Genomic DNA, 23,089 nt, shown 5'->3' on the forward strand with positions numbered 1-23,089 from the left:
CCTTCCCTGATCTCTGATCAAAATTTTGAAAAAGCGATATTATTCAAATAGTCCAAAGGTTTAGTAACTATGCGTCCAGGGATGCAATGCCCCCACAGCCTCTAGGATTGCGAATTATGTAATCTGGCCTTTTTTACATGCAGGCTTTGTCAAAAGGAAAAGGGGGATATTTGATCCTGGGTGTATTTAGAAAGGCTAAGGGTATTAAGGTGAAACTTGGAGAAATATTTAGGAGCATGTTAAACTAAATCAGAAGATACTATGTGTGTCTAGTTTATCAAAAGGACATGTCTGCAATGCCTCAAAAACGGCTGAGGGTATTAAGTTTAAACCTTCAGGGTATGTTGAGCAGAATGTTAAAAAGTGGTCGGAGGGCAGCCTGTTTCTCTCCGATTCCCTTTTTAGATCCCCTCTCTTCAAAGTTATCTGATAAAAATTTTGGAGTAACCATCTTGTTCAAAATCGTCTAAAAATCTAATAACTATGCCTCCAGAGATGACACAACCCCCTTAGCCTATGGGGCAAGCGTTGTAAGTTATATAAGTTGTTTCAAACAGTTCGTGGTAATGAACTGTTAGTAAGGAGTGACCCGGCTCAATGGTAACCGAAACTCTAAAAAACGAAATTTTGATACAAATAGATACATCAAAAGAATCAAATTTTAATTCTGATTTCAAATATATAAGTTTCATTGAGTATAGTATTACCCATCAAAAATTAAGAACCTGAGAAAATTTGGCTTATTTTCGAAAAAGGGAGAAAAGACCCCTTAAAAGTTAAAGAACCTTAATGAAAATCACACCATCAGATTCAGCGTATCAGAAAACCTTACTGTAGAGGTTTCAAGCTCCTATCTACAAAAATGTTGGAATTTTCCATTTTTTGCCAGAAGAAAGATCACGGCGTGTTTATTTGTTTGTTTTTTTTTGTTTTTTTTTTTCCCAGGGGTGATCGTATCGACCCAGTGGTCCTAGAATATCGTGGGAGGGCTTATTGGAACGGAAATTAAAAGTTCTAGTGCCCTTTTTAAGGGACCAAAAGAACTGGAAGGTAACTATGCCCCCTCCCACGCTCATTTTTTCCCCAATGTCACCCGATCAAAATTTTGAGATTACCATTTTCTTCAACATAGTTAAAAATATGATAAAATATGACTTTTAGGATACTTTATCTCCACGCCATTCTTGGGGGGAGGGCTGAAAGTCATGAGGTTTATTTGATTTTAACAGGTAATATTAGTTAAGGTGGCATCCACAGATGTGTCCAGGGGGGATTGTTTTTGGGATGTGGGGGGAGGGGAGGGTCTTTTGTTATATGGGAGGATTTTTCAACGAAGGAATTTTTCTTGGGGGAACGGGCATTGCTATGAAGGAGGCGCCGGATTTCCCAGCATTATTAAAGAAAAAGATCAGAAATTAAATATAAAAAAAAACAAGTTTTTCAACTGATCAACTGATTGTGATTAAGGGGTCATTTTTAAGGAATTTCAAAAAAATTCGAACTTTAGCTTAAAGGGCAGGGTATTGACTAGGGGGCGAACCCCCTAATATACGTGTTAAAAATATATGAATATAGAATTTCGTTACGTAAGTTAATTCGTAAGTTACGTATATTTATTTCTAATAAAAACGTTCGTAAATAAAATTAAACAAGTTTCGGGAAAATCATTTAACCAAATAAAAGTAAAATTAATGTTCAAATTTTGTCTTAACTATTCATGTACGATGAGCCAAAATCAAAACCTGTATTAATTCAAAAACATTCAAAAATTAAATAAATAAAAAAAGTTTTTTTAATTGACAGTAAGGAACGACGTTAAAACTTAAAACGAACAGAAATTATTACGTATATGAAAGGGCCTATCCCCTCCTTAACGCCTCGCTCTTTACGCTAAAGTTTGTCTCTTTCACACAACTTTATTTTTTTTAAACAACAACAAAATTTACCGTAAAGAGCGAGGCGTTGAGGAGGGGACAGCCCATTTCATATTCGGAATAATTTCTTTTCTTTTTAAGTTTTAATGTCGCTCCTTAATTTCAGTTTAAAAAACTTATTTTTTTTTTTTAATTTATACATGGTTGGTTACTGGGAAAAGGGGGCATGTTTGATCCTGAGTTTCCAAAAAGATTAAGGGTTATTAAGGTTAAACTCCAAAGCCGTGTTTTCAGGCTCAACAGGTTCGAACACGGGTTGTTCTTGTTTAGTTTCAAGTTACTAGTTTTTCGTCTAGTCTCAGCGGGTTCGAAGTTTCAATCCCGTGTTTTCCTCAAGAACCCACTTTGTGAAAACGCTTGATGAACTAGACGATAACTACCCATGCTCGAACCCGCTGAGCCGTGAACAACCCGTCTTCAAACACGGATTGTTCTCGTCTAGTTCATCAAACGTTTTCACAAAGCGATTTGTCGAGGATAACACGGGGTTGAAACTTTGAACCCGCTGAAACTAGACGAAAAACTAGTAACTCGAAACTAGACGAGAACAACCCGTGTTCGAACTCGCTGAGCCTGAAAACGCGGCTCTGGAAAATATTGAGGGGGGGGGGGTCAAACAAAATCAAAACACACTACATGCCGGAGAGTTGTCAAAAGGACATAACAGCAACATTGAAGGAAAGACTAAGGGTATTAAGTTGAAACTGTAAAGGCAAGTTAAGAGGGATGCCAAAAAAGGAACGGAAGCCAACCAGCCCCTTCCCCTTCCCTCTCGAATTTTTAAATCTCTTCAACCACCTAAGCAATGATAGAAATCTTAAAAAGCCATAATTAGTCACGACGACTAATAGCTACGCCTCTGGGGCTGCCGTGCCCCCACGGCCCCCTGGGCAAGGAATGTAAATTATACAACTTGTCTATTTTTACATGCAAGATTTATCATACGGAAAAGGGGTGTGTCTGATCCTAAGTCTATTCGAAGCTGCTATGGGTATTGAGTTGAAATTTCAGGATATGTTGAGGGATATGTTAAGATAAAACAAAAGAAACTATCTGCATCCAAGTTATCAAAAAGGCCTATCTGCAATATTTTAGGAATGGGTAAGGGAATTAACTTGAAACTTCCAGGGCCACTACTGCTACTACGTTGCGGCTGCAAATACAACCAGTTGCGACTTCTACTGTGACCGCTTCAAACTGCAACAACTTTCAGCTGCTACTGAATATGCTGGTGACTACAATGAGGGAATGTTGAAGGGGACGTTGGATAAAAATCAAAACGCACTATGTGCATAATGATTGTCAAAAGGGCCCATCATCAAAATGCCAGGAACGGCTGAGGATATTAAGTTGATACTTTCAGGACATGTTAAACAGTTCTTGTAGGGCAAATCGCCCTTATCGTCATCTTTAGACCCTCTTGATACTGATCCAAATTTTTTAAATAATCACTTTGTTCAAATTAGTCATAGCTATGCCTTTAGGAATGTACATCGCCCCCTCCCCAACCGTTGAAGAAACTGTGACAACTTGCGACTGCGATTACCTTTACTTAAGATCGGTACTGTGTCCAATATGTGCATCCAGGGTATCAAAAGGGTGTATCTGCAATATCTTAGGAGCGGCTAAGGGTAACAAAGTTACACTTTCAGGACCTTCCAAATTTAAGGAATGTCGAGGGGATATTTAAATAAACTGAAAGACACTAGTTAGATCTAAAAATTAAAATCAGATATTTCAATTCTTACGCCGTGAAAAACAACACAAATACTCATTATGTTAACCAATGACAAAACTTTGGCAATGAAAAACGACGGGAATTAATTAAAAAAACTTCCAAAAATTTTCTACTTAAAACCCTTAGAAGTTTTTAACATACTGCTGATGCGCCCCTCTGAAAAACAAAGAGCACAAAGTGTGTTGACCAAAAATATTACCGGGAATCAAGATGAGCTAGAAGTAGGGGGGGGGCAGTTCCGACCACAGTACCCTAGCAACCAGAAGCAGCCGCTGCACCTGAGCAACCAGATCCGGCCGCTATGCCCTAGCAACCAGCAGGTGTTATTGGTTATTGGTCTATTGTGCAGACATGGGTGTTACGTAACAGTTTAGATGTTTTTCTTCAAGATTTCTGCTTCTTCAAAATGACTTCCCCTCAGGGCCTTCTGTAAATTCAAACGCACGTATTTTCTTCAAGATGTTTTTTTTTTCTTCGAGACATTTTTTTTTCTTCAACTTAAAATCCTTAGTAGTTTTTTAGATACTGCTGATACGCCCTTCTCACAAACAGTAAGCACGCAATGTTTAGACCAAAAATTTTACCGGGAATCAAGAGGGGCTAGAAATATGGGGGGGGGGTCCAGTTCCGACCGCAGTGCCTTAGCAAACAGATCTAGCCCCTGCACCCGAGCAACCAGATCCGGCCGCTGTGCCATAGCAACCAGCAGGTGTTATTGATTATTGATCTATTGTGCAGACGTGGGTATTACGTAATAGTATAGATGTTTTTTTCCTTCAATATTTCTGCTTCTTCAAGATGTTTTCCCCTCAGGGCCATCTGTAAATTTACACGCACTTGTTTCCTTCGAGATGTTTTTTTCTTCGAAACGTTTTTTTCCTTCTTTGAGACGTTTTTTTTTTCGAGACGTTTTTATTTTTCTTCGAGAGGTTTTTTTTTCTTTGACATATTTTTTCTTTTTTGAAACTTTTCCTCAAGGCATTTCTCAAACCGATTGTGCAAGACGTGTTTTGGTTCAGGGAACCTTTATAATCCGACATCAAAGGTTTTTGCCCGGTGTAAGAATCGAACATGAGACGCCAGATTTCCTATGGAACAACGCGTTAGTCAATTTAGCCAACAAGTCATTGTTATTATTATGTTTTTAGAAAAAAATTCAATCCAATGCTATCAATGACGTCTGTTTCCCACTCGGAAAATTCAGTGGATTTTTATCTGGATCGCTAAGCTCCCAGGAGTCCCTTTTTTGTTTCATTCGCATGTCTATATATGAAAATTCAAACGACTTTGTCAATGACATCAAGCAACAAAATATTATGGGATATTGATTTTTTCGCAAATAGCCTGGCTTCCATGTTGCTTTAAAGGTTGAGATGAGAGGCAAGAAACAAAACATTACGGGCTATTGATTTTGCCCGGAACGTCATTTACAAAAATCAAATGGAGTACAGAAAAACAAAACTGGAAAATAGATAAGTATATGAAAACGTAGGGAATACAGAAATAAACATCAAAAGAATGAAGTTTTTATGCTTATTCAAAATATGTAAAAGTCATCAAAATATACTTTTTAAGCATGGGATGACATTTGAGATATAAAAACAAATGATTTCTCAAAACTGAGCTTTTCCTCGTGTTATATCATTACTCTCTTCCAACTCGTTTTCAAAGCACTGGCTCGTGGCACTCTGCGGCGGGCCCATATTACTCTGTAGCACCTTTCATCATCACTTATGCGTTTCCAGACGTTTAAATATTCTGACAGATGTTTTTATTTGCACAGCGGGACTTGCCGTTTCATTGATAGATCGTGATGTTCCATGACATTTCATGGCCCGTAGCATTCTGTGGCTGACCCATGGTATGCTGTGACACATATTATCAATCCTAAGGCATTTTCAGCCATTTTCTTGATATGAATCATGATTTTAATCCATTGCTTCATGTTCTTACAAACAAATCACATTACCCCTGGGATATTTTCAGACATTTTTTTTTATAACGATTGTTCTTAAATCCACTGCTTTGTGTTTTCGCAAGCAAACCCCTTATGGTACTCCAAGTGAATTCCTGGCTTGTGGAACTCTGTGACTGGTTTATGGTACTCTCTGGTGCCTATTATCATTCATAAGGTATTGTCAGACATTTTCTAGATAAAGAATGTTTTGTGCCTGCATAAGGCTGCATACGCCTACATATGCAGCTTTTCCCAAGCCAGGATAAAGAGGAAGGGTTTGGTCATCGGCTGGCGACCCACACCTGTTAAAAAAAACCCTAAGCAACAGAAACATCCAATGAGAAAAGCCTCGGATATGATTGTTTTTTTATGACAACAGCCTGCCCCGGGGCAGGATTTTTGACAGCATAAAATTTCTTCAAATTTGGATTCTGGAACGTTCAAACACTGCACTAGTTGTCCAAGACGGAAAAGCTTTGAATGAAGGAGAGAACACGGAGTTGCCCTTATGATGAAGAGAAAAACCAGTCTATCCCTTTTAAAGTGGCACCCAGTTTCATCCAGAATTCTTACCGCTAGGTTTGCCAGCCAGCATGAAAAACTGTCTGTGGTGGTCTGTTACGCACCCACAAACGAAGCAAGCGATGATGTAAAAGAAACTTTTTACAGAAGCGTGCAGTCAGTTGCCAGTGATATACCTAGACATAACATAGCTTGTTTTGTCGGTGATTTCAATCCAAAGTTGGTGACGACCACGAATATTACCCTCACTTTATGGGTTGTCATGGCCTCGGTAATCGGAGCGAAAATGGTGAGCTTCTAATCGATTTTGCGCTCACAAATGACCTAGTAATTAGTGGGAGTTTGTTCCTACACCGTGATATCCACAAGTATTCCTGAATCTTTTCAGATGGCGTCACCGGAAATCAGATCGACCGCTGCTTAGTGAGTCGCAAATGGCGCACAAGCCTCATAGACATACGTTCACATAAAAAAGAAACTTCGTGATTGAACTTTTTAATAGAATCGGATCACTTTCCGTGCTAGAAAATCCAGGCAAAGAAGAATTGTGGGAAACTGCGAAAAACTCCTTCCATGCGGCGGCGACAGAAATACTGGGGTATAACAAACGCCCTCAAGACCAATGGCTCTCTGACCTAACTTGGAATCTCATAAGGGAGAGGAAACTCACAAAACAAATCCTTATTCAAAGCAAAACACCAGGCCGTTTAATCTTGATATACACACGCTGCCGCGAAGCCGACAAAGCCGGAAAGAAGAGCGCAAGGAATGACCACCGAACTCTGATCGTGAACAACGCCAAACTTGCTGAGGAAGCAGCCAAGAGAGGAGATTCTAGAGCCCTATATCAGATCACAAGTGACATCGTTGGAAAGAACAGTACCTTCAACGACCCAGATCCTGACCCATCTGGTGTACTCGTAACCGAACCAGCAGCAGTGAATGAGTTATGGGCATCCCACTTCGAAAGATTCCTCAATAGGCTACCACCCAATGAGTCACCAGACATTCCCGCAACGTCATCCTTCTCCCTAAACATGAGTGTGGGGGCGCCAAGTGCTGTAGAGATTCAAGCAGCTGCCAAGAGATTGAAGAATAGTAAATCCCCAGGAGAAAATCATATATCAGTAGAGATAATAAAGGTCTCAGTTGTAGCACTAATAACATTCGGGACCGCCTTCTTCGCTACAATATGGGAATATGAAAAGGTACCAGTTGATTGGAAGCGCAGCATACTAATACGACTGATCAAAAAGGGTAATGCCACTGTCCCAGGAAACTGGCAAGGAATAAGCTTGCTTTGGGTCCTCAGTACACTACTGTGTCATGTCGTTCTGAAGAGGATCCAAAATAAGCTCGATAAGCACCTAAGGGACGAATAATACGGGTCGGGCTCGAACCGTTGTTAAACCGATCTTATATTTATTTTGCGAGTCCTCACTTAAGAAAGTAGGAAATGGCGTTCAAAGCTTTTTATGATTTTTATAGACTTTGCTAAGGCCTTCGACCCTGTAGATCGGGAAAGTTTGCGGAAGATTCATTTTTATTATGGGATCCCAATTAAAATCATCGCAATTACCATAGCTCTTTACGAAGACAGCGAGTGTTGCATCAATACAGCCGAAGGCCAAACCCGATACTTTCGAATTATATCTGGCGTCAAACAAGGCTGTGTATTGTCCCCGTTACTTTTGATAATCATCGACTTCATTCTCCGCAACTCCGCGACTGATAGTATCAAACAATGCTACAGTCGTGCAAGCAAAGTCTGCAAGAGCTTCTAAACAGGATCAGCGAAAAAGTCTAAATGAAGAAGATGATAGATTAACTTGTATTCCCCCTAGACCTTTTCCTATTTTTATATTAGGCTCATATAGAATTAGATGATTTGGGCTTTGAAATGTTCTCTTTTAGACATCTGGCAACCCCGTAGCCTATACAATGACCCACTGTCCCACCTTTATAGTACCAGATACGTAATTATACATCACCAAATATAATTTCATGAAAAATCATTTGGATCAACTTAGGTAATTTTAGCATTAAGATAAATGTCCACATTGACAATGTGTATTGTATACCCTATAATGTCCAGGATTAAGACCAACCAGACCCTATCCTAAGACTATTTTTGTTATCTGGTCCTTTTGCTACTACTTAGGGCATTTAATCGACATTTTCAGGTAACTATTTTGTGCTTTTTCTTTGGCTAAAAGTGATTGGAGGACAACCAACCGCCCCCCACGCCAACAAATTTCCCCAAACACACCCAATCAAAAATTTGAGATAGCCATTTTGTTCAACATAGCTTAAAGGTCAAGTAATTATGTGTTTGGAAATGCCCCTTCCCCCTAACAGCCCTCCGAGCAAAGGCTATAAGTTGCACTAAGCGCCAATTATTAAACATGTAAGGTTTTTATGGAAGGGGCGATCGTATGAACTTTGGTAAGGGCTCGTTCAATTGGAATTCAGAAGTTCTAGGGCCCTTTTTAAGAGTCAAAAGTGAGCCTAGGGCAAACAGCCCATTCCCTATTTTGTTCCCAAAATGTATCTGATAAAATTTTTTACAGAGCCATTTTGTTCAAAATAGTGCGAGAACATATAACAATGCCTTCCGTATTATAAAAATATTTTATCCCAAATATAAACTTTGGATGGGGGTTATTTGGTTGAAAATTGGAAGTTGTTGTGTCGTTTTTAAGAGGCAAAAGTGGTCGGATGGCAACTATCCCCCCCCCCCCACCCCCAACGCCCATCATTTCCCAAAACAAACCTCCAATCAAAATTTTGAGTCATCTATTTTCTTCAGCATTGTTAAAAGGTCCAGTATTTATTTCTTTGGAGATTTCAATCCCCCCATAGCCCTCAGGGCAAGGGCTGTAAGTTAGACAATTCGTTCGTTGTTTACATATAGAATATTTTATTAAGAAAGGTGGGCATGTTTGACCTTTACTTTCCAAAACGACGAATGGCATTCAGGTGAGCCTTTAAGAGAATGTTAAGGGGAGTATATTGAACTAAATAAAAACAAGTTTTGTGCGTACGGGTTGTCAAAAGGGCGTAATTCAGGACTGACTGAGTATATTAATTTGGAAAATTCAGGCAATGATAAGGGAGATTATCAACTGACCAAAAAGGCAATATTGGCACGCTACTACTACTGCTACCACTACTATTACTACTACTACCGCTAAAACTACTGCTTCTGTAGCGAGTATTACCAAGGCTGAGAATATAAAATGAACAATTGAGAAAACTTTGAGGAGAAAGTTGAACTAAATCAAAACATACTTTGTGCATACAGATTGCTGATACTGGCGTATCAGCATTATCTTTGGAACGGATATCGGAATCAAGATGAAACTTCTGGGGGATCATCAGTGGGATGTTCAACTGACTAACAGGCGACATGTGCATGCTACTACTGTTATCAATACTGCAGCTACTACGGTTACTAATACTACCAATATAACACTCATGCTGCCACTACTTCTCCTACTATCACCATTAATGCTATGACACTAGTACTATTGCAACAACTTGCAAAGCTAAGACCATTAGGATGAAATTTTCAAGAAGTATATAAATATACGGGTTATCTAAAGGACACATCGGCAATGTCATAGCAACGGCTAACTGTATTAAGTTTAAACCTCCAAGACATGACAAGAGGGATGTTCAACTGACCAAAAGGCAATATGTTAATACTGCTCCTGTTACTAGTAGCAGTTCTATTACTTTCAATACTACCACACATATTACTAATACTACTACTGTGACTACTATTAAAACTATAATTAAGGGTATGATTGTGAAATTTTCAGATAATTTTGATGGAGGGAGGAGAAGGGAATCAAAATACGCCGTCTGCAGGTTGTCAAAAGAGCGTATCAGAAATATCTTAGAAACAGTTTGGTACGTGAAGTTGAAATTTCCAAGGCTTGTTAGGGGAGTGGGTGGGGGTGTTGAACTAAATAAAAGACAATATTTGCATCCTAATGCTACTTTTTCTACTCACACTACTACTACTTACACTTGTACTTGTACTTGTCGCGGGACCAGACGCGGACGCCTCACCCGGCATCTAGAAGACTACGTATGATCGACTCCCATTTGTCGCGATCTTGTCCCAGCTCTTCAGCAAATCGGAGCTGGCAGCGCTCCCACGTTCTGCCAAACTTTCGAAATCCGCCAGTGGATTCGAGGTCGTATTTGGCAGTTTTCCGCCAATTCTCAAATTGACCGCCAGATCGCCAGGGCCAATCTGGCAATGGGACAACTAGAAGCACTTGCTTTATGATGCGGTCATTGGGTCTTCTAAGGACATGACCAAGCCAATGCAGTCTTCTCTGTTTGACAATCATGGCAGCGGGTTAGATGTCACAGCAGCGGTGGCGCACATCAACATTTGGGATTCTATTGGAGTATCGAATCCTCAGGATTTTTCGTAGACAGCGGTGGTCAAAGACTTCCAAATCATGGAGATGAAGCGCCTTCAGTGGCCAAGTTTTTACTGCATAGAAGAGAACAGATCTAACAGCCGCATTATAAACAGAAAGTTTTGTCTTCATGCTGATCTCCCGCCAGATCCACAGATGGCGGCGGAGTTGTGAGAAGATGGCTTGGGCTTTGTTGATTCTGTTCTGTACGTCAAGGTCACAGCCTCCACGAGAGTCTATTATTGAGCCAAGATAGGTGAAGCTGTCGACTTTTTCCAATTCTTGTCCGTAAAGCACAAGCTGATAATCCGAGTGCAAGTTTAGGTTCATGACTTTAGTTTTGGCCGTGTGGATTTTCATACCCAGTAGCTGAGAGAAATGTACTATTTCATTTAACAGTGCTTGGGCAGTTTCTGGGCCAGCAGCAAGCGCGTCGGTATCATGCGTGTAGTTCAGGTCAAGCACGTTAATACGCCATCCCATAACAACCCCATCAAGACTTGTGAGTGAACTCTCTAGAATCCAGTCTATACTGTAGCTAAACAAAACATGGGACAATATGCACCCCGGTTTCACACCACTTTCAACATTAAAGGGCTCAGTTTTTTCGCCAAGCACTCTTGCTGTCTATTTGCAATGCTCGTAGTAGGCCTTCAACAGCTCTATGAATTCTACTGGCATACCATCTTCTAACATGATTCGCCAAAGGTTTTTGCGAGTTACAGAGTTAAAAGCAGCCACAAAATCAAGGAACATGTTAATTATAGGGATTTTGTAACGTTGGCACTGTTGGAGAATAAGGTGAAGAGTAAAGACCTGGTCAGTGCACCCTCTCCCTCTCCGGTATCAGCATTGATTTTTACGTGTCCCCTCAACCCTTGCTTCCTCAAACCTCTTAAGCAAAATCATCGAAAATACTTTGGTAGCCATATCCATAGGTGATATCCCTCGGTAGTTGTGGCTGTCGCATCTGGCCCCCTTTTTAAATACTGGGGTTATTACTGACATCCTCCAATCAGACGGGAAGGTTTTCTTCTCCCATATCAGACTGAAGAGGGTTTCTAGTTGTTCCGTTACAACGTGTGGCGACGCCTTGTAGACCTCGGGAGGGAGACCATCTTCTCCAGGAGACTTATTGTTTTTTAGCCGTTTGATCACGTTTAGTATCTCTGAAGCTGAAGGTGGTGCTATGTCGATTTCATATGGTGGTCTTTCAGCTGTTGTTGGCAGCATCGGTGTTGCTTGCTGCCCATCTGTATTTTGATTAAGCAGGTCTTTAAAGTGATTCTTCCAGTGATCAAGTTCACCTTGTATGTCAAGGATTGCACTTTCTTGAGCGTATTTTAAGAGACTAGAAATAGGTCACTTGATTCCAGTTATTTCTTTGAGGGTTCTATACAGCCTACTCGTGTCATTATTTCGGGCTGCTTTTTCCATCTCTAAAGCAACCTTATCCCAAAATTGTCGGCGGTCTTGACGTAAGCTTGTTTTAACCTGTTTAAGTAGTGACTTTTTTACTGCGATTGATGCGTTTGATGCCTGCCGCCTAGCTTCAATTAGTTTTATAGTTTTCTCTGGGACATAATTTTTCCTTTTCAGGAGCATAGCCGATAACTTCGGCGGCCACCTTTTCAGTGGTGTTTCGAAATTGTTTCCATCGGGTGGTAGGGTCTTCATCACAGTTTGTCAGGCTTGCGAACTGGTTCTGCAACTTCAGGCAAAAATAGTGGTACTACTACTATTGCTACTAAGACTAAGGGTATTAATAAGAAAATTTTGGTAAATATTGAAATTGTATTATATACTATACCCCCAGGTTGTCAACAGGACGTATCAGCAATGCTTCAGGAACGGTTGTTGGTTTTAAATTGAAACTTTCAGCGTGTTCTTAAGGGGATGTTGAAGAAAACCAAACGTGCTAAGCTTATACTGTTACTAATGCTTCTACTGTTATTGCAACTACTGTTACTACGCACGCAAAAGCTATTAAGGTGAAGCTTTCAAGAAATATTTAGACGGACGTTGAAATAAATCAAAATGAACTATGAGCATGTAGATTGTCAAAAGGGTGGCAAAGTAATGTCTCAAGAACGGCTTACATTATTAACTTACACCTTTCAAGGTAAGTTGTGGCGGATTTTGAACTAGCCACATGGCACTATGTGTATACTATTAATACTACTGCTACATTTACTGTAACTAATGACGCTAAGGGTATTAAAGTGAAACTTTTAGGGAACGTTCCGGGGGGTTTCAGTTAAACAAAAATCTATATGCATTCAGGTTTTCAAAAGGGTATATCATCAATATTATAGGCGGCACTGCTCTATCATAACAAGCAATATTGTTGAAAGTTTTAAAGGTGCTAATTTGATTGGAAATTAAAAGTTCTATGGTCTTTTTAAGAGTCAAAAGTGATTTGAGGGCAATCAGCTTTCCTCACAAGGCGGTTAATTTTCCAAACACATGCAATCAAAATTTTGAGACAACCAATTTGTTCAGCAGAGTCGAACAGTCCAGAAACTATGTCTCTAGGGATATTGAATATATCAATCCCCCACAGTTATATAATTTTCCCATTGTGCTTTAAAAATAAATGGTGCTTTAAAGCTAAGCCAAAAAGCACTGTGTGTATGCTGGTAGCCAATACGACATCTCAGCAATATCCCAATAACGACTGAGGATATTAAGTTGAAACTTTCAGGGCTACCACTATTACCACTTCTGCTCTTACAATTTAACAAAAACAAAAGAGTGTAAGTGTATCCACGTTATGAAAGAATATAGATATTATTTCTTGGGAATGGTATTGAGTGTTATTTTTTAGGTTAAATTGAGGAGGCATAAAGCTAAATTTAAAAATATTATTTGTGTCAAGATTTTCAAAAGGATATATAAGCTAATGTTAAAAATTTTAGAAAAAGTTTCTCCAACATACAAAAAGCAAACCAAACTATGGAATAGCGTAGAAATGGAAAGCCAAAAAGACATACAATATTCTTTTCTTTTTCCATAAAAAAGATTAATCAATAAAAAGCGGACAATAATTAATTTAAGAAACTTTTTGTAAAATAAGTTTTTCAATGGAAAGCAGTTTTCAAATACAGTCAAGTAATCTTTCAAGCATAAAACTACCACAAAACCCCATCAATAAATAAATAAAACCCAAAACAAATAGAAATTACAATAAATAACCGAGTCAAACTAAAATCGAGTAAAATTAAAATATCTAGGGCTGATAACCCCCATGCCTTCACAAGATCAGAACATAATTTGCCCTTTACTGAAAAAAAAAAAAAAAAACAACAAAGGAACGTGGATTATCAGTTTAATAGATATAAACTGATATTTATTCATTTAAGTCGTAATAATTATTTATTAGAATTAAAAAAGTGAAAACATTTAAAATGTATTGTATTTTGTGTTTTTTCATGATTTATAGGGGCACATGATGCAAAACAGTTTAGGGGGATTAGATACAAAACATACTTAAACCCCAACCAACACAATATTAAAAATCCCCTGTTAAAGATAGGAAAGTCACCATGTCTGATTAGTATTTCTGTAAATCTTTGTCAAAATAATTTCAGTTGAAGAGAAAATTAGGTTCTATATTTCTTTTTTCTTTGCTTTTAGTGAGTATTTATAAGATTCTAAGCTTAGAAAACTATCGCGACCTTAAAAAAACAAAGTAATTTTTCAAGTACTTTCATTTAATATCATTTTTTTTAAGACTAATTATTTTATACCGTTGCTTTATCTTTATTGACGATTATTTACGATTATAATAATCCTTATCGAAACTGTATAACTATTTTCAAGCCAGCTTAAAGACTACTTTTTTTTAGAATATCTTGGTAGTATTGCAAACGCTATTGTGGTGATAATAGTAAGTTGGCAGCTACATGAAAATAGCCTGAATTGGAAAAATGCCTCGATCAAACAAGTTCTTGTAAAAAAAAAAAAAAAAAAAAAAAAAAAAAAAAAACTGAGATGCGTACAGACTTTGAAAGAGTATGATTGCTATTTACGTACAACTACACAAAATTATGATCGAGTTTGAATTCTTGATAATAATTAAGGTATATGCATCATAATTAAGTTTAAAATTAACCTCACAGCTCAAATGCGGTTTAGTTGTAGTATAAAAACCTGAATTTGGGCGAGGCTATAAATTGTCAAACTCTGCAGTTTTATTTTATGCATTTGGAATTATCTGGAGTTTTGTACTAATAATGTAATAAATATCAAGGTTGCCAAACATTTAGGTGTTTTAAATTTCTTAAAATTAGGTTTTGCTTGAAGGTGTCCCTAAGGAGGTTAATTTTAAGGATTAGTAATTAGCTTTGAAACGATCCACAGAATTTTATTAAGGTATGTAATGCATGACTTGAACCACAAATATGACCAGGAATAGATTTAAGGGGAGGGAAGGCATGACTTCAAAAAGTAATAAAAATTAGTGAGTTGTATGGTAAATTTGGAATAATCTGGAGTTTTTGCACCGATAATGTAATAGATATCAAGGTTGCCAAACACTAATGTGTTTTAAATTTCTTAAAATTAGGTTTTGCTTTAAGGTGTACCTAAGAAGATTATTTTCAAGGATTAGTAATTGTCTTTGAAAGATCCACAGAATCAAACAGTTCGTGGTAACGAACTGTAAGTAAGGAGTGACCCGGCTCAATAGTAACCAAAACTCTAAAAAACGCAATTTTGATACCAATAGATACATGAAAGAATCAAATTTTAATACTGATTTAAAATATATAAGTTTTAATAAGTTTAGTCCTACCTATAAAAAGTTACGTGCCTGAGAAAATGTGGCTGATTTTCAAAAAAAGGGAGAAAGACCCCTAAAAATTATAGAACCTTAATGAAAATCACACCATCAGATTCAGCATATCAGAGAACCAGAATCTCAGATTCAGCATCTGCAAAAATTTTGAATTTTATATTTTTATTTGCCAGAAGAAACATCACGGATGTGTTTTTTTTTTTTTTTTTTTTTTTTTTTTTTTTTTTCTCAGGAGTGGTTGTATCGACCAAGTAGTCCTAGAATATCGTGGGAGGGCTCATTGGAACGGAAATTAAAAGTTCTAGTGTCCTTTTTAAGAGTCCAAAAAAATGGAGGGCAACTAGGCCCCCTCCCACGCTCATTGTTTTACCAAAGTCACCCGATCAAAATTTTGAGATATCCATTTTGTTCAGTATGGTCGAAAATGTGATAATTATGTCTTTTAGGATGACTTAATCCCCCAAAGTCCCCGGAGGGAGGGCTGAAAGTTATAAACTTTACCCAATGTTAACATATAGTATTGGTTATTGGGAAGTATACAGACGTTTTCAAGGGGGATTGTTTCTAGTTATGGGGGGGGGACGGGGGTTATGTGGGAGGATCTTTCCATATAGGAAGTTTTCATGGGGGAAGGGACACTGCTATGAAGGGGGTGCCGGATTTCCCAGCATTATTTTAAAAAAAAGATCAGAAATTAAATTTTAAAAAATTTATTTTTCCACTGAAAATAAGGAGCAACATCAAAACTTAAAACGAACAGAAAATATTACGTATATGATTGAGTTCGCCTCCTAGTCAATACCTTGCTCTTTAAGCGAAAGATTTTTTAGTACTTTCATAAGAGCTTTTTATTCTAATTAACGGCCTTTGTGATTAAAGGCTCATTTTTAAAGAATTGGAACAAAATTCGAACTTTAGCGCAAAGAGCGAGGTATTGACTAGGGGTAAGGGTATTGACCCCCTAACATACGTATTAAAAATATATGAATATAGAAGTTCGTTACTTAACTTAATTCGTAACTTCCTTATATTAATTGCTAATGAAAACGTTCTTAAATAAAACTAAACATCGTTCCAGAAAGCCATTTAACCAAATAAAAGTAAGATGAAAATGTCAATTTGGTTTTAATTACTTATGTACGGTGATACAAAATCAGAATCCATATTGATTCAAAAAAATTCAGATTTTAAATAAAACAACTTTCTTTAACTGAAAGAAAGGAGCGACATTAAAACTTAAAACGAACAGAAATTATTCCGTATATGAAAGAGGCTGTCCCCTCCTCAACGCCTCGCTCTAGTTTCTAACGCCTCGTTCTAAAGTTTGACTTTCTCACAACTCTATTTTTTTAAACAACAAAAAAACTTCAGCGTAAAGAGCGAGGCGTTGAGGAGGGGACAGCCCCTTTCATATTTGGAATAATTTCTGTTCGTTTTAAGTTTTGACGTCGCTCCTTAATTTCAGTTTAAAAAAAAATAGTTTTTTTTATTTATTTAAGTTTATTAAGGTGTGTAATGCATGGCTTGAACCACAGACATGAACAGGAATAGATTTAAGGGGAGGGAAGGCATGACTTCAAAAAATAATAAAAAATAGTGAGTTGTATGGTAAATTTGGTATAACCTGGAGTTTTGCACCGATAATGTAATAAATATCAAGGTTCCCAAATATTTAGGGGTTTTAAATTTCTTAAAATTAGGGTTTGCTTGAAGGTATCCCTGAGGAGATTAATTTCAAGGATTAGTAATTAGCTTTGAAACGACCCATAGAATTTTATTAAGGTATGTAATGCATGACTTGAACCACAAATATGAACAGAAATAGATTTAAGGGGAGGGAAGGCATGACTTCAAAAAATAATAAAAAATAGTGAGTTGTACGGAAAATTTTGTATAATCTGGAGTTTTGCAACGATAGTGTAATAAATATCAAGGTTGCCAAACATTTAAGTATTTTAAATTTCCTGAAATTAAATTTAGCTTGAAGGTGTCCCTACGAAGGTAAATTTTAAAGATTAATAATTAGCTTTGAAACGATCCACAGAATTTTATTAAGGTATATAATGCTTGACCTGAACTACAAGTATGCACAGGAATAGATTTAAGGGGAGGAAAGGCATGACTTTAAAAAATAATAAAAATTAGTCAGTTGTACGGAAAATTTGGAATCATCTTGAGTTTTGCACTAATGATATAGAAAATATCAAGGTTGCCAAAATTTGAGTACTTTAACTTTGCTAAAATTACGTTTAGCTTGTAGTTGTCCCTAAGAATGTTAATTTTAAAGATCAGTAGTTAGCTTTGAAAACTACCCCATAATTTTATAAAGGTATATAACGCATGACCTGAACCAAAACATGTACAGGAACAGCTTTGGGGTGGGGGTGCAAGAGTTAAAAAAAATAAAAAATTAGTGAGTTATACGGAAAATATAAGACTTGGTATAACAAACTGTATAGATGGATAGATCTATAAACCAATTAATGCAACATTAACTTTAAATAAAAGTGCAGTGACACAAAAAAGTAAACAAAATAAGAACAGAAAATGACGAACAGGGCCCCACTGCTGATGTAACACTAATGCATAATCTCAAAATATGGAAAGAGCATATAGGCCAAGGCTTTGTCCACCTACAGTCGTGTCTGACTTGAGCTAATTTATGGTTTCTTAGTTGCCGGCTGAAAAAAACTCTAAAATAATGTTGCCGGCTTAGTTGCCGGCTGAAAGACACTCTAAAACATTGTTGCCAGCTTAGTTGCCGGCTGAAAGAAACTATAAAAGAATGTTGCCGGCTGAAGGAAACTCTAAAACAATGTTGCCGGCTTAGTTGCCGGCTGTAAGAAACTCTAAAACAATGTAAATTTTGAGGAGAAAAAGAGCCAAACTGAAAAGTTCTGAGATTTCTCAACAATTTAGAATTATCGAAAACCCTAATACAGGGTCGTATCCAGGATTTTTTTCAGGGGAGGGGGGTTTATAAAAGAAGTTTAAAAAACGCTTTAAAACTTTGTTTATATTCATTTTTGTTAAGTTTTCACGAGTCTGAAAAACACTTCGGGGGGATTCAAACCCCCTAATTCCTCCTGGATACGGCATTACCCACATATGAAGCTTTTGTTTTATTATGCTTCATGTGCCGATTTGTGACCCTGAGATGGCACGAAACATCCAGAACTATTAAGATAAAGTCCCTCAATGCGAACCTTTGCCTAGTTAATCATTTGAAAACTGGAATGAAAAGAACGATTTTATAAGAACTCCTCCATCCTCAGGGAGAATTTGAAAGGTTGTAGCCCAAAAGAGATATATTAGACATAAGGCTATTTTCACTTTGAAACATTTACCCGTCCCCTTCCTCCATGCATACAACTTCATAATTTACAGGAAGTGACACCAAATTGTATGCTGAGAATAGGCGCATACTGGGATATATGTTTTTAGGAGGAGGGAACACATCTCAGGTGGTCAACACTGCTGTGGACATTTACAACGGGGATATATATGAAAATCAGGAAATTATAGGGAAAACCATAAAAATCCTGAAACATTTCTTGGGCGGAAGGGGCGGGGGCTTTAAGCCCACAGTACTGACATGCCCAGCTTAAAGTAAATAGGTGTGTCAGTGAATTAGATGTCAATTTAACAGAAATAAAACATTTGTGTATTAGATAAAGAGGACTTTGATAAAAAAAAAAAAGTAAGTATATCATGAAAGGAAAGGAGACATGCAAGGAAAATTTAGTATAAAGAGAGGGAAAGGAAGTTAATGGAACATTAAGAATTTTTTTTTTTAAGTAAAGAGCGATAAATGCTTAAAACGAGTAAAATTATTGCGCTTTAGAATGGGTGGTCGCAACCCATAGTCCACAAATCAGGAATAAATTTATGTTCTTTTGGATCTCATGTAAACCAACACCATAGGTCTGCATAACCATTATATACTACTGTTACATTAAATATTACGAATTACTGTCAAAATCTATTTCAAATAGCTCGAAAATGGAAAAAAAGTGATCAGACTGAGTACAGACCACCTTTTTTTGCAGCGATTGTTACTAATTTTATAACTGGCAAATAATTAGGGCCCATAGCACAGAGCTACATAACGCCAATGCAGCTGCAAATGCTTGTCCTTCGCCCCAACCTGTTCGAAGCATCACTCTTTATTTCCTCCCATGAACTCAATATTCCCTTTAAATTCTTTCTCATTATCTTTTCCCATTCCATGTAGAGGGAACCTCCCTTTTGTGTGGCCCTAGATGGATGGCCAAAAAGAAAATTTTTGGCAGTCTATCATCCATCTTTCGTAAACGTGACCTAGACATCTTAACTCTCCAGCTTACAAAACAAAAAAAAGTTGTCATTTGTAGCTGATTCTGGAATTTTAACTATTATTTCGAATAATCTTAATGCTAAAAGTTTATCGCAAAAAAGAGAGTTCGAACCTCCTAAAAAATGATGTCGGATCAAAATTTAAAGTGTACCGTTGGAATTGCCATGGTCGAAAACCTTCTATAGTAGAATTATAAACCCTCACTTTTAACAAAAAGGAAAATCACTTTTTTGCATGTGAGCTCCGTTTTATTCATGAATCGTTAGCTGATAAACACATGAATGCTGGAGTGATCACCTAGCTTTTTGATAAACTGTTAGGAGACGATGACCTTTGAAGGTACCAAAAAAAATCATGCCACGGGGAAGTGGCAGCTCTGCCACTATGTGCCACAAAACCTCAATTTTCGCCCTAAGAGGTCAAAATGCCTGGAAACGCAAATTCTAATACAACCGGTTTGTCATGGTCTAAGACCTTCAACTGGAGATTTTAAGCCCCCTAACGTGAAAAAGGAGGAAAACCTATTTTTTTACATTGGTAGCATGGATCTAATTGCTTATTTCTAATACTTTTTTTCTTCCAGAGCTAGGAGGTTATCATAAGATCGCAGAGATATGTTTAATGGCTCCTTTAAAAGCTTTTGAAACTCTCAACGCGCTTTTTGTAAGTTTGTCTTTGACACTTTACACCATTGTAAAGTGTCATGTTGCGTCTTCTGGGTGGAAAGTGTATTAGAAGTAACTTTATTGTCTCTTCGGTCTGAAATCCTTAAATGAGGTTTGAACCTCCCTTTTTACAATTCCCCACCCATTCCCCTTAGTATAAAAAAAAAAATGTAATGAAAAAAAGTGTCTAATGAAAAACAAGCTTCATGAGTTTATTTTACATTCATGAAAATAATATTAAATTTTTTATGCCACAAATTTTCAAAGATACCGATGTATACTCGTCGGACTCTTTAGTTTTGTGATAAAGTGACACATATCTTGTGAAAAAATTAAAGAGAGGTAGAAATTAGACAATGCCGTACCCAGAGGGGGGGGGGGTTCGGGGCTTTGAACCCCTCCCGAAATGTTTTTTTGACTCGTAAAAACATAAAAAAAGTGAATATTAACAAATTTAATATGTTTTTTGAAGTTTTTTCGTGTAACCTCCCCAGCGAAAAAATAATCTTTGAGTAAAACCCCCTTCAAAAAAAAATTCTGGGTACGGCCTTGAAATTAGAAGCCATATTTAATGTTATATTTTGACAAGCTAAATAAAAAAGTTTCTTCAAATGAAAGTAAGGAATAGCATTAAAACTTAGAAAAAACAAAATTATTTCATATTTGAGGGGGCACGGCTGCCCCCTTCTAAATCCTATCTCTTTACGCTAAAGTTTAATTTTTTTCATTCTAATTCTTCAAGAACGATTGCTTAAACACAAGGGTCATTTAATTGGAATAAAAAGTACTTTTATAGCACTATCAGACAACGTAAAGTGGTATAAGATTTTAACATAAAGAGATATAGGTGAAGAGAGCCAGCTCCCCTCATAATATGGGATGATTTCTGTTCCTTTATAGCTTAGATGTCGTTCCTTACTTTCCTTTAAAAAACTTGTTTCTTAAATTTTATTTTTAATCGTTTTCAAATCATGCCCAGGCCAATCTAAAAAATGATTGGGACCACCCCTCTCATATGCCCCACACTCTTTGCTGTTAAGTTTTATATATCAATAGGCCTACTTAGAAATTAATTGACAACATCCTAGATTGGTAGTGTAAAAATTTTTGCAAGGATTAACACAATTTCTCTGGCACTTAACTTCTTTTATGCAGTAACAAGCGACTAAAGCAATGATTTTGAAAGGAATTAATGATGGAAGATTAGCTAGAATAAATTTGAAACTGAGATCAATTTGCAAATGAAAGAAGAAGAAGTTCTAAAAAGAAGAAGAAGAAGAAGAAGAAGAAGAAAGAAGTTCTAAGAGTGTTTACCCCTTTTTCGTGGAGTAAATTTTTATCAGGCTCATAACTTTTGTTTGGTGACTGTAAAATTAACGAATTTCAAGTCTTCTGAATTACCATAAAAGTTGATAATTTTAAGGTATTCATATTTTCTTACCTTTGATTATTTTTTTCTACATCCTAGAGTTTAAAGGTTGATTTGAAAGATAATTTTTATATCTACGTGCTTTTTGTAAGCAAAAAAGATAATATTAAAATAAAATATAATTTTTGACAAAAACTACAAAATAACTCCGCTTGCCAATGTGCCTTAGGTATCAGTCAGCCAGTCGCAAGCCTAGAAGAAGGTGGAGGGCTGGGCTGTGGGCGTGCAACTTATACCCGGGACCTTGAAGGCATTCCTTCTTAAGGGAAATTCAAACAGCAACTGAAATATATAAGATTGAGCCTCGGATTGAACCCTTTAATGATGACAACACCAGCGTGCCCAAGGACACGATTAATGAAAGCGAATAATAACCTGAAGTTTGGTTTTTAGAATGTACGAACCACTGTATATACACTTATACAGTACAATCATTCCCGATGTCAACCATTATAGAAAGCCGGACCAAGATGCAAGTTCTCCGGAGAACGTAGAAACATAGCCGCATTAGATTTTTTTACGGGTAGACAAGTCAGATTTCTCTTTAACGCTTCACCTTTGTAACACTAAATTCTAAAGAATTTAATTTTAACTAATTTATTCCAATACATATATAAAAATCGGTAATTAGTAGTGTAAATGTTATTATTAGATGTTTTTAGAAATTACATATAGGTTTCAAAGTCTCGAGTTGGGTTCAAAGGCATTTTGAGAAAGTTTCTGCCAAAATACGTGTTCCAGGGTAATATACACTGAATTGTGGATGGACGAGGATATGGGTGGAGCTTTTAGACGCGCCAAGACTGTAGTAGTCAAACATTACTGAGTCGTGATTATACTGTATATAATTTATATACAGGGGTACGAGCAATGTATTAACCATCTACAACTGAGCAAGTGCAAAAAGTGATGGCAGACTACCACCTAGAATTTCTGGCATTGTCAGAAATTCGGTGGACTGGCTCAGGAATAAAAACCTTGATGCTGACCCCACCATCATTTACAGCGGTCCAGCAAATATACGAGAAGCCGGAGTTGCCGTGATGATGCCAAAGCATACCCATACGTCACCCCCAAAATGGACTCGTGCATCCCCGAGAATATTAACTACAAGGTTTTTCGGAACACATGCTAAACTGTCGTTGTGTGCTACGGCCCTACAAATAAAGCCAATGATGAAGAAAAATGCGTGTTCTACAGATCACTTGAAGGCGTTACCAAAGATATACCCCGGCCTGACGTTGTCTATTTTTATCCTATATTCATTAGAC

The 23,089-nt window shown here is 37.2% G+C and overlaps 1 protein-coding gene across 1 annotated transcript; it reads left to right on the forward strand.

Annotated features, from left to right (window-relative positions):
• Positions 1–287: 287 nt before the first annotated feature.
• Positions 288–7,533, forward strand: LOC148949657 (uncharacterized). The gene is made up of 3 exons (XM_089092749.1): positions 288–339; positions 4,651–4,774; positions 6,654–7,533. The coding sequence occupies exons 1-3, from the start codon at positions 288–290 to the stop codon at positions 7,531–7,533; spliced, it is 1,056 nt and encodes a 351-aa protein (XP_088948875.1).
• Positions 7,534–23,089: the final 15,556 nt, after the last annotated feature.

Source organism: Artemia sp. Qi Xiang Cuo, chromosome 8 (genome assembly GCF_049724085.1).
Source record: "Artemia sp. Qi Xiang Cuo chromosome 8, ASM4972408v1, whole genome shotgun sequence".
Classification (NCBI taxonomy): domain Eukaryota; kingdom Metazoa; phylum Arthropoda; class Branchiopoda; order Anostraca; family Artemiidae; genus Artemia; species Artemia sp. Qi Xiang Cuo.